The sequence below is a fragment of the Cololabis saira genome, chromosome 10, assembly GCF_033807715.1.
Source record: "Cololabis saira isolate AMF1-May2022 chromosome 10, fColSai1.1, whole genome shotgun sequence".
Classification (NCBI taxonomy): Eukaryota; Metazoa; Chordata; class Actinopteri; order Beloniformes; family Belonidae; genus Cololabis; species Cololabis saira.
This window is the reverse complement of record NC_084596.1, coordinates 32,915,576-32,928,115: the sequence shown is the minus strand read 5'-3', so window position 1 is coordinate 32,928,115 and position 12,540 is coordinate 32,915,576. Positions and strand designations below refer to the sequence as shown.

At 42.0% G+C, this 12,540-nt stretch overlaps 1 protein-coding gene across 1 annotated transcript; it reads right to left on the bottom strand.

Annotated features, from left to right (window-relative positions):
• Positions 1-6,516, bottom strand: lrrc8da (leucine rich repeat containing 8 VRAC subunit Da). The gene is made up of 2 exons (XM_061732616.1): positions 6,180-6,516; positions 1-3,552 (listed from the first exon to the last, which is right to left on the bottom strand). Exon 2 carries the CDS (start codon positions 3,548-3,550, stop codon positions 998-1,000), a length of 2,553 nt encoding a protein of 850 aa, XP_061588600.1. The 5' UTR covers positions 3,551-3,552; positions 6,180-6,516; the 3' UTR covers positions 1-997.
• Positions 6,517-12,540: the final 6,024 nt, after the last annotated feature.

Below are 12,540 nucleotides of genomic sequence, written 5' to 3'. Positions count from 1 at the left end.
GTGAGCGAGATGAATAATGATTAAACGATCGTCTGGAATCGTCTTTTATTGTAAGTGGTGAACTTTGAGCGTGGGATTACCAAGGTGATAGAGCAGCCCTGAAGGACATTTGTTCAGGCCTACACAGAGGTACATTCAAAGAAAAGAGACACGTTATCATCGACAGGTGACTGCACAGGTGAGTGGATCAGTCCAGCCAGTGACAGGCTTCAATCATACATCAAATTTCAAAACATGATTTTTTTTAAAAACAACAAATCTGCAGATTTCCCTTTTGTCAGCTCTTATTGGTCTCAGAACAGGTTATCACAAAACGGCATTTACATGGTCATGTTTTCACATCCAATTAAATCTTGTAGTAAAGGCCTTCGTGTACAATCTTTACACAACTTAGGGAAAGGTTCATGTCTGCCGCTTGAACTCCACCTGAGTTGTACCATACTAAAGTTATTCTGCACGCTACGAGACTACGTGTGAGGAAAATATACGTGGGTTACAAGACGTCAGCATTAGTTAAAACTACCTCGAAAGGAAGGAGTGTTGCATTGTGCTTGCTTCTATAACATCTAAAAGTGACCCTAAAGGTAGAGCCTGTATGAAAAAGCACACGAGAGAACATGAGTCGTTCATTTTTGGCCTTTTTTTTTTTTGTTGTTGTCGTGAAAACCCCTTGTACTGTTAAAAAACAAAATAAAATAGCAGCAGTTAAGGCAAAGATTGTTCCCAATGGTTACAATTATACCTGAGTACCTAAAACAATCAAGAATAATCTACATACTGTGTCACTGGAATAACATAGGAAAGCTTAATGTGTTATTATTAATTAAACGGTATGATAAAAAAGCTGAATTAGAGACAAAGCGACAACAAAAGCAATGTATATTCTTAAGGTATGTTAAAATGTAAGCAACTACAATAGCACATTAAAATAATGAGATGCATTCACTGTTACAGGTAGAAATAAAATGTCTTTCTCCGTGAGGGTCAGTTTGATGTGCTATAAGCCACTTGTGAAGGACACGTTCGTTTCCCGGCTGATGCTCTCCTTAACTTCCATGGGCAGAGTGTCAAAGAGATGGTCCTCCACAATCAGGGCGTTTTTGCGCAACAGCCGGCAGTTTCCCAGCTGGGCGGGCAGCCTGTCCAGACAGTTTCCTCGAAGCTCCAGCTGAGTGAGCTGGACCAGCTGACACACCGACTCCGGCAGCGTGGTGAGCGCATTGTGGCCCAAGCACAGCACCTTGAGCTTGGTACATCTGAACAGAGGCTTGGGCAGGGCCTCCAGCTTGTTGGAGTTGATGGCTAAGTGCTGGAGGTTGTGGAGGAGACCCACGTCTGGTGGAAGCACCGTGATAGAGTTGTGGCCCACGTCCAAGTGCCGCAGCTTGGGAAGCGTGAACAAGGCGGCCGGGAGGGACTCCAGTTTATTGTGAGACAGGTGGAGAGACTCCAGGGACTTGACCTGGCCCACAGATGACGGGATGGTGATGATCTTGTTGTGCCACAGCTTAAGGCACGTCAGCCTCTTGAGGTGCTGGAAGCTGATGATCTCCTCGATGGTGCGGATGTTGTTGGATTTCAAGTCGAGCTCCTGTAAGTTGGTGAGGCTGAAGACGGCGTGGGGGATCCTCTCCAGCTCGCAGCAGTGCAGCTCCAGCTCAATCAAGCTGGTCATCTTTTTCAGGCTGTTCAGTACCAGCAGCTTCGTACCGTCGTTGTGCACCACCAACCGGATCAGGTGTGGCGAAAGCTCTGTGATGTTTGTGGGCATTTTGGTGAGGTTGCTCTTCAGGATTAATGTCTTTAAGTGCCTCAGGTCTCGCATGGATTCCAGACCGATCATTTTGTTGTTTTCTGAGCTCAGGTTGCCGATTAGGTTCAGCTCCCTCAGACTCCTCAGCAGATACACCCACGGCGGGATCTCGGCCACGTCTGTGAACTTGACATGGAGGCAGCGGAGATGATCCCGCAGGAAAGCGAAGGCCGTCTGCTCCACTTTGGCGGGACTGTGGCAGAGATGCAGCTCCTGCAGGCTGGTCATCTGCGAGACCTTGGCTGAAAACCTCACCTCGGGAATCAGCTCCAGCTTCAGAACCTCCAGGTCCGTGAGGTCGAACACGGCATTCGGGAGGCCGGAGAGCATGAAGAGGTGCAGCTCTTGTTGGTCCAGTGCGTTACGGCTGACTAGCTGCCGCAACTTTTCAAATGTCCACTCGTGATTGAGGCTGATCTCCCTCAGCTTGTTCTCACTCACCTCGGACAGGAACACGCCGAAGCGCTTGGAGTAAAGCTGGTCGTATTGGTCAACCATGTGTAAGAGGAATGCAAAGTCGTTTTTGACGTCAGGAATGTCACTGAAGCTGCTCTCCTCCCTTACCTTCTCGAACGAGTACTCCTTCAGCGGCCGTCGAAACACCCAGAACAGCGAGTAGAGGCACGTCAGCCCGTATATTAAAATGAGCGCCATGTAAGTGATGAGGAGCTTGTTGAGCATGAAAGCCATGTTGTGCGTGCAGAAGAACATCTCGTATCCCGTTAGCAGTTTTATGTTTGGGTTGCTCTCACTTTTGCAAATGTGACAAAATTTTATTTCGGCCAAAAAGGTGGAAGTGTAGCACAATATCAAAATAAACTTGACCGTCTTGACGGCGGTCTGCGCCACGTAGAGCTTGTAGATGAAGTCACTGTCCTCCACGTGGGCTCTGAACTTCCTCACCTTCTCAAACAGGGCTTTGGCCTGCTCCCCATCCTTTTTATCCAGGATGGTCATGCTGCTCGGCACCTCTGCAATGGGTTTGTCTGCAGAGAACTTGACCCCGAGCATGGGGGTAGACTGGTTCGCATTGGTCCCTTCATCCTTCCCCTCTAGAGACACCTGCTGCGGGACCGACGAGGTGCCCGTCAGCCTCTGCTTGTTCTCCTCAGAGTCCTCGCACGCCGTCTCAGACAACGCCTTCGTGGTCCACGGAGACTCAAAGCACCGACCCAGAATAGACACAAAGTGCTCAATCTTGGAACTGGTTTTGGGGTATTTGAACCAGAAATTGCTACTGACCATGAGAATAATGGTGTGGATGAGAGTGAGGTATGGGAAGTACTTGGAATACCAGGGCAAGGCAACATGGTAACACATTTGGTTGATAAAGACATACTGTTGAAAGTCCAGGTTGGTTTTGACGCCTGTTCCCTGCGGTCTGCTGTTGGCGTCTGTCAGTAGAGCGGTCTGCTGCGCCGTCGTGTAAATGGTGTGAACCGCCTCGTCTGGCAGGTCCTTTGTGTCCAGCAGGACGGTGGTGGCAGCAGGGCCTGTGGTGGTTCCCTCAAATATCTTCCTTGCGGGGCCGGAGGTAGCTTTTAAGACTTCCTCCGAGTCCTCCAGACACGGGAGGCAGGAGACCTGGTCCTTGGTGATCTGCATGGTCATTGCAAATATGGCCAGCATGAGCATGACCAGCCCCAGGTAGTCCATGAAGACGTCCCACCATGGCTTCAAGATGCGGTACGTGGGCTGGATGTCGTTCAAGGATGCAACCTCGGTGAGCGTGAACATAACTGCAACAAACACAGGAATGTTATTCTTAAAAAGATCCCGAGACCAAGAAGAAAAAATGTAAATGGATTTATTTTGGTTACTGAACAGTAACTTGTCTGTTTGCCGGTTGAGAATTCTCGATATTTCCTGCTTTCTTTATTTAATCATCACTGTAAAGTGGTTAGTTTGGTTTTGAACAAAGGGTTGAATAAATAAAATAATGGTGGCGGGCGTCTCCCTCGTGTTCTGTCGTAGCACGACAACCGTCTGAGACCTCAGTACACTCTTCTCTTCATCATGGTGTGAGTTTTTGTTTGTTTGTCTTTGAAGGAAAACAGACCAGGATGTTAAATCTTTCTGCCAGAAAGTCGAGCGCTACAGCCGTGTCTCTGCCGGAGTCACGTTTATGCCCCGGCTAAACAAGCTGTAAATGTGTAACCCGGGACCCTGCTCCGCACCGCGCTCTTCGTAATCGCTTCATGCTGTGCAGCGCTGAACTCTAGCTTCCTGTCACTTGCCAGTCAGTGTTCAAAAACCACACCATGACTGTGCTTTGAACTAACATGCTGCTGTTTTTTTTTCCCTTTTTCTTTTTCCCCGAAACAGCGCTGAGTGTTTTGATGAAGTCCCAAGTCCACCAACTCCTCTGGGTCACAGACTTTTCCACACATGGGTTTCATTGTCTGAAATACGAAGTTATTTAATTGGGTCGGCGTGGTTCTGTCTGTATTGTTTGGGCGGCCGCTTTTGTCATCTGATCTGGTTCATGCCGAATAAATAAACAGACAAAAATGAGTAGATCAGAACATGTTCTCCTTTCAAACCCTGGGACCTGCCATAAATAAGAGGTGCAGAGACAAACACCCTCCATGCCTTAATGCACATCACAAAATAAACATGGATTAAGTTTTGCTATGAGCAAAGTATTTCAGGTTTTAGTAATTTATTACATCATTTTAGATGTGAAAGAAGTTAATTTGACAGTTTAACAACTGTTTCAAAATGAAGAGTTGGAAACATGCCAGAAGGAGCAGAAACTCCAATGATGAGTTTGTCTTGTGAACACAAATGGTGTCTAGGCCGTTGTAGACGACACTGCGCTTAGGAATAGTTAATAATAGTCAAAGATTAAAAGGCCAGGGCGCAGTGTATAAGCCTCAATATGGTGACGTTTTAACCCCTTCACACAAGTTTCATGCACCAACTTCAATGTAAAGAAATACGTGAGTATTCTGGATAACAGCTATGACTATCATTAACATAAACAATAGGGGTGTAACGATACACTAATCTCACGATACGGTACGATACTGAGGTCACGATAACGATACGATATTATAGCAGTATTTTTTTAACAACCTTGAATGAGGAACATATGACTGGAAAAAAATGTCTTTTATTTGAAAGACACAAAATACAAAACAATACTGTGCGTTTGCCCTTTTGTTACAGTTTGTAATGCTTTATAACTGTTTAAGTTTTAAAGAGCAAGCCGGGCCAACCATTTTCCACAAACTGAACTAAAAGTAAATGTCAGGTTTGCATTATGCATCTTTAGTTTCATACAAGTAAAAATATTTTGCCACAAACCGAATAGTTTCTCTCATGTATGATTTGACTTTTTTCTTTTTTCAGATGCGCGTTACTAGTCAACACAATAGATTAATATTAATATTCCAATATCGCGATACACTTTGTCACCTCCACGACACGTATTGTGACATTTTTGTATCACAAAATTTTGTGGCACGATATATTGTTACACCCCTAATAAACAACTTGTGTAAAAGGATAAAACAATGTACAACTATGTTTAGTTTGGATTTGCATTCGGAGCTGGATGTGTTCAGCCCAAGTTTCCCCAGGTGTGGGAACTGAGTCGGGTTATAAATGATAAAAACACAATTCCTTTGGTTTGTTTTGTTTGTCTTCAATTACAAAGTCCTCCTTTTCCCCTTCCTTCTGCTTCGAGTTAAGCAGCGTGAATCCAGCAGCTCCACCCGTGAGAAGGTTGAGAGCAGCTTCACATAATGATAAGCTTTTCCCTCGTCTTTCAGGACCACGTGAGCGCGCCTGGCTGCGCGCTCCCGCGGCAGAGAGGTGGAGGTGAAGCGGCTGGTGTTTGTGCCGGACCTGTGGAGGGACACGCTGATGCGAGCAGGGCCAATGTGCGGGGGGAAAAAAGATATCCACGTGATAAAAACCCGCTTCACTGCACGTCAAGTTCAATTATATAAATTCAAAAGTTCTAAGATGGCCACCAGAGAGTTTGGGGCAAATAACCCGAAAAACTCCTGACATTTAGGTACATTTGAAAATTATAGTAAAATATTGTGTTACACGAAGAAATTCAAAGACTTGATTTTTTTTTTTTTTTTTTTTTTTTGCGCAGCAAGTTTTATTTTTTTTTCTCTCCTTTTATTCTAAACCCTTGTGTTCTGGGTCAGGTGACTTTTGAGACATGAAATGTGAGAATCAGTATGGGTCTCCCCGTTAAACATTCACGCACCTTGACCGGTTAAGTAGTACTGAAAACAACTATCAACTTTTCCTTTACTCTTAACAATGTCCATTTATTAGTAATTTCTGTGTATTGTGTTTATTCTAAGGGTGCTGTGAAAAATGTTACCGAGGGAAATATACTTACTGCCGTGTGTGGCGTTGTCTAAATCCAATTATTTCTTCTTCTTCACCCTGCATGCCACTCACTTCCCCATCTGCTCATCAAGTGCGTCTTTAACCTAATTTCCCAGCCCCGTTAAAAACTGTGGAAATGACGCGGCTGAGTGCAGCAAAGCCCCGGTGAACATATGTTCGTGGCGGTGCGGCTGGTGGGGAGCCCTCATGCCGGAGCCTGCGCTGCAGAGTGGACCTCCCGGCTGCGAGTCTGGTGGAAGCCGCAGGTAGAGCTCCGGAGCGCAGTATTTCTAAGAAGACGGATCCAACATGGAGCCGCTCGGAGCCGCTGTCGCTGCTCCGGGCGCTTCTCATTGGAGGATGACGTAGCAACTTTCCGCAGACACCGCCTGTTGTCTGGTGCTGCGTTCACGGTGCGTGAAGCTGAGTGGGAAATGTAGATACTCATTAGTTTACAACCGTGAAACTAAGACTAATACACAGTAAAGTATTTTCATGAAATTGATTATGTTGGGTTTTTTTGTTTTTTGTTTTTAACACTTTCGAGTTTTATTGGATAATGTAGTCCTCGCATTATAAATAGGGACTATTTTACGACTTCACAGTAGGCTACAGCCTGGAACAGTGTGTACTTCAGTACATTCAGCGGTTTTATAAGGGCACAGCTTGAATTTTTTATATGTCACTTATTAGTCAGTAAATGAAACCAATCCGCTTCGTAATACACCATAAAATCCGAGGTGTTTCTTTTTTTTTTTTTTACGACTAACTAAGAAAACTTAGCTGCCAAGTTTCCTGCCTCCCCTGCAGGACTGAAACGCACCACCAGTTTGGTTCATATTTTTAAAGACTTGGCCGGATTATCTAATCTGATTAATTAAGGCGTGTGTTTTAGTTATCGGCATGTCCGTCTTTGTGCGAGAGAGCGACTAGAACACGTGCAAAACTTCCGGGCCTTTGTGGATTTGTTCGGGAGCCCTCTGTGGGTGGAGGAGCGCTGGCTGGGTGGAGGAAGTGTCTTCTCAGTTGCAATCCATACAGGTTTCAGCCGGTCCTGGGCTGCTGGCTGCTGCCACTTTGTTTCCACTCACGCTTCCCCTGCACAGAGAAAAAAAAAAGCAGGAAAAAAAGGGAGAGAGGACGAAAGAAATGTTGTCTCCGGTTTTGTGACGCAAGATCACACGTGGAGAGGGTACATGACCATTGGCTCCATAAACAAGTGATAACGCTGATGATTGATTTCGTCTTTGTTCTTTATGCCTCTGCAGCAGGAATACATACATGCATACATACACCACTATTATAACAAATGAGCTGTCTCTGCAACAGGTCAGGGGCGTCAATTGGGTATGGCAAGGTATGGCAGACGCCACACCTTGGCTTCAAGGGAAAATGTAAATGTTTGTTTTTTAAATACATTTATGGAATTAGTCTGTGTCTATTTGTATTGATTATTCTATTACCTAATACATATAGAATAACTACAAATGCAAATCAGAACAACATGATCGATTTCACTATTTATTATACACTGCAAAAACTCAAAATCTTAACAAGAATATTTGTCTTATTTCTAGTTAAAATGTCTAATTTTTAGTAAAAAAAAATCTCATTACATTTAAGACAAGACTCAAAAACAACCATTTTCACCTGTTTCAAGTAAATTTTCACTTAAAATAAGTAGAAAAATCTGCCAATGGAACAACATTTTTTTTGCTTGTAATGAGAAGATAAATCTTGTCCCACTGGCAGATTTTTCTACTTATTTCAAGTGAAAATTTACTTGAAACAGATGAAAATGGTCAAATAAGTTATTTTTCTGGTGATGACTCTTGTTTTAAGTGTAATGAGATTTTTTGACTAAAAATTAGACATTTTAACTAGAAATAAGACAAATATTCCTGGTAAGATTTTGAGTTTTTGCAGTGAGCGAGACTGCATTTGAAAAAGTTCCAATTTTCTTGACCACACAGATAAGCTCCATAGCAGACTTGTGTGATGAGTATTTGCTGGACGTGTTGATTGATACTCTAGTTAAGTTCTGTGACTCGTAACCTTGCCATACCTTAGCTTTGACTGAATTGACGCCACTGCAACAGGTCTGCATGTTTAGGCAGAGTCCAGTCAGTGTCCCTTTGATCTGGGAAATTAATTCACTTTAACCCCCAGATAAGATAAATTGTCCTCTGCTGCACGTGAACTCGTGTGCTTTACTGATTTTTCGTATCACAGATTACATTTAAACACATCTGCCTGTTTCTAAAACAAACTGAGGTGTTTAACTGCTATAAAAGTTGGTAATGGGTTCATATCAGAGTTTTACTACTCAAGGCAGCAGCCTATATTCAGTTTTCAGATTTATGGGTTGTGTCTGAGTAACAAAGCTGCACTGTGGTGTCACTGGAAGTGGTTAAGCAGCATGGCCTGAGAAGCCTAGATACTTTTAGACAGCAGTTTTGTGAGCTGGGCCAGGGGACCTGCCTAATGAGGTTTACATTTCCCAGCATAGACCTGACTGACTGGATGTTGCATGAGAAAAAAGTGCTGCTGTTCATTCTGTGTTTTAACTCCCATTATCCACGTGAGTGGCATAAAGCAGGAGAGGTCTCCAGTGTGGGCCATGCATGTAATCAATAATCATACTTCTTGGTGGGCTAATTTGATCAAATGTAATACAGCAAATGATGTTGAATAAAAACGGTGATTTGTGACATTTTGCTGCCTTTGGAAGATAAAGGAAACGTGAACAAAGAAACAGACTGGGACGTGATTTGTTTGCCCCTCCCCCTGGAGGGGACCACGCCCTGTCTGTTGGGACTACAACTTCCAGTTGTCAGGTCGGGGCATGTCAGATGGCATATGTGCATCTTGAATTTAGTAGTCATTCCAGTAAATGTTCCTGGAAAGCAGATTTCTTAGAAAGCAAGTTTAAAAGGCTTTTGAGGAAGACGAATTCACTGAAATGAAAAAAAAAGAAGACACACAGTGTATATATCTCTTGTAAAAGTCGATTTAAACAACTTTAAACAAGACAAAGGAGACCATTGCAGGCTTTTGGGAGGACCAGGCCTAATGCTATCTACATCCTGTCCAACAAGAGTAGATGGAGGAGTATAAATACTTTAGTGGTTTAGTGGACAACAGACTGGACTGGAGATGCAACACTAAAGCTGTTTAAAAGGAGGGGCTGAGCAGTCTTCTCAAATAAAGCTCAGGCCTCTGAATGTTTTCAGTAATTTATTACAGGCGTCACACAGGTTTGTGGTCCTAGTCATCTGTTGGAGTTGCAGCATCAGAGCTACTGACTGACTACTAACTGTCTGATAAATGCTGCTTCTGTTCTAGGGTCTGCTCTAGACACGCTTAAGATGCTTCATAAAATGATAACATAATGGACGACACTGAGCAAAGCCTTCACAACGCAGTGATTCAGCAACAGAGTTCAGTCAGAGATATCTGCAACACAGACCACTACAGGAAACCCTTCTTACCACAGCAATAACATTCAATGGCTCTTTATAATCACTGACTATACTATATATTATACCTTTGGGGATTAAAAAAAAAACAACAACAATTGAACTGAGCTGAAATTGCAGAATATATGCGATGAAAGGGCTCAACTGTTCAACCAAGACGATACAAAGAGAGACTGTACTCCATGTTGGCCTCAGTTTCATGTTACAACTCAAACAGTTCTGATTCTGATACAGATAACTAGTGAACGATAGCTGGGTGACCTTTCTTCAAACACAATTAACTGCGATCTGCATCCTAGAACAAAGACTGTCATTGCTCGGCAAGGCCTTTCAGTTTCAAACCAGAGAACCTGCTTTCGTTTAGCTCCATCTGCTGTTGTGTTGACACAAGCTGACACTCCTGACTGTTCGGGTACCGATTTTCCAGTTTTGTAAAGTCACAGAAAAATCAACTATGTTGTATCTTTCGTGTTTGGTTACATTCATGTACGGTATAAGAGATAGCAGATAGATTAGGTTTCATGTGTGACAAACAAATCAATGGACACCACTCTGCTTTGTGACTGAGTGGTTTCCCACACAGGCCTGGAGAGGATGCTGAAGAGGAACAGGTCGTTCCTGGGTCACGAACACAGGCCCATGATTTCACACTTGTTTTTTGTTTTCATCAGTGGGGTTCCCAAGAATATTTGTTACTGAAAAGAGATTTGTTATTGAAGTGCAGAGGTTGTCAGTTCATGTTTTTATGACCTTTATTTGACTTTTTTACTGGCAAACCACTGAGGTTTCCCTCTAGGGCAACCGCATGAACAGACAAACTTATATGCTGCTTAAAAAAAGTGTAAGCTCTGTATTTAGTATAGTTTAGTATATATGTATGTTAAATAGCTTATTTGGGTTAAATGCTACTTTTCTGAGTACAGAATACCTCTGTACAAAAAAAATAGGTATATCGGTAAAAAAAACAATCGTTAAAGAAAATATTAACATTGTTCCACATTTCATAGATACTTATAGGTCTCATAATATAACACACCTGCTGACAACAGTTTCTCTGAAACACTTAATGAGCCAAAAGAAACAGACAAAAAAAAATCAAGAACCTCTGACACCTCCAAGAAACAATAGGTAAATGTTTGAATTTTATGTTGCTTTTGTGGATCAACTGGCTCCTTTCCTTTCCAAGGTATTTACAGAAAGTATCATGAATCCAACTCTGCGCCCCAACAATATCTCCAGGCCTGTTGACTCTTATCCAACACCTAAAAAACACCACCTTTGGATTATCAAAGTAAAAGGGGTTGAAAAATGCGTTCTATGGTTTTATTTCCGAAGGATTGAAAGTTGTTTTGAACCACGTTAATGAAATTCAAACACATTTTGATGACATATAGACTCATATCTAACAATATAAAACTAAAACAGTTGGCCGCAGTTGAATGATCTTGGTAATGATGATAACTTTATGTATTGATTTATGCAAATCGGGTAATATGATGGAACATAACTTGGTTTTGGGCCTCACTGTCCAGCTGCTATAAAACTATGTACAATGATGTAAACTGTTTAATTAAATGACATGCAGGCACGTCCTCCAGATTTCCCTAATACATGGATTCAGATGGGACTGCCCAATGTCCCCAGAGTAGTTATTGATCCTCATCTGATTTGCTCTGCTTTTATTAAATACAGTTCTTTTAATAAATGTATTACGGTTACAGAAAAAGTTATCATTAGTCAATTTGCACTTTATTTTTATAGGATTCGTCACTGGTTTTCATTTCTAGACATATATTAATACATAATTACACAATATGATACAAATATACACAACAGTTAATGTATAATTAAAGCTTTTTCCAAATCTTACCCAAACATTGGAACAGAACTGTTATGAAAACTGTAATATTCCAGGGGAATCATTATTATTTTAAACACCAGATTCTCTCTAAAACTAAATTCCATTGTAAAAAGACAAAAATTGAATGACATTCTTGGCTCCACAGAGATTTATACCTGAAAGGTGCAACTTTGCTGATGAAAGCTGAAAGCATCTTTTATCTTTCTTATGCGACTCAGTTTGTAGATGTGAATAAAGAGACCACGGTGACTATCAACACAGTTCCTTCTTATTTTCTGTGGTGAAGCATTACAAAAAAAAAAACTGTGTCAAATTCATCTTTGATTTCAAACTTTATTCGCAAACACATTTTATTTGACTTTTTGTTTTACTTTTTTCTTACAAGGCTCATAAAACTCAGGTGAATCTGTCAAACTTTCACAAACAAATGCTTGTGAAATTATTGTAAACTTTTGTCACCTTCAGGAAGAAGATCTCTGTCTGTTCAATTGTTTTCATCCTCACCCCTCTCAGTTTTGGAGAAATATATGTGATCTTTTTCCCCGTTTCATAATTTTTAAAAAACTTCCATTCCCTTGTGTAATAGTAATGTTTATTTTCTGACATATCCATATGCTAAAATAATAAATGTGTATTGATTAACTTAATTATACTGTTGGCTATATAGTTACAAACACTAGTTTTCAAAATCTAAATCATCTTTTTCTATTTTATAAAAATGCATGTTTTGAGACTATCCAACACCAATTAAGTAATTCATACATCATCAAGCAAGTGGACCATATTACTGATGCTATAGTCCTCTTGCAGCGGTCCCAGGTTCGAGTCCTGGCCTGCAGCCCTATGCTACAGGTCATCGCCCATTCTCCATCTCTACCCCCTTCATATCTACTCTTTGAATAAAGGCCACTAGAGCCACAAAAATCTTTAAAAAAACCAAACAAACTGTGTACTGGTGGTCTGGTGGCCAGTGAGGAAGTGGAAAAATACACAGCCCCTACAGTCCAACCATGACTGTGAGGGGTTGAATT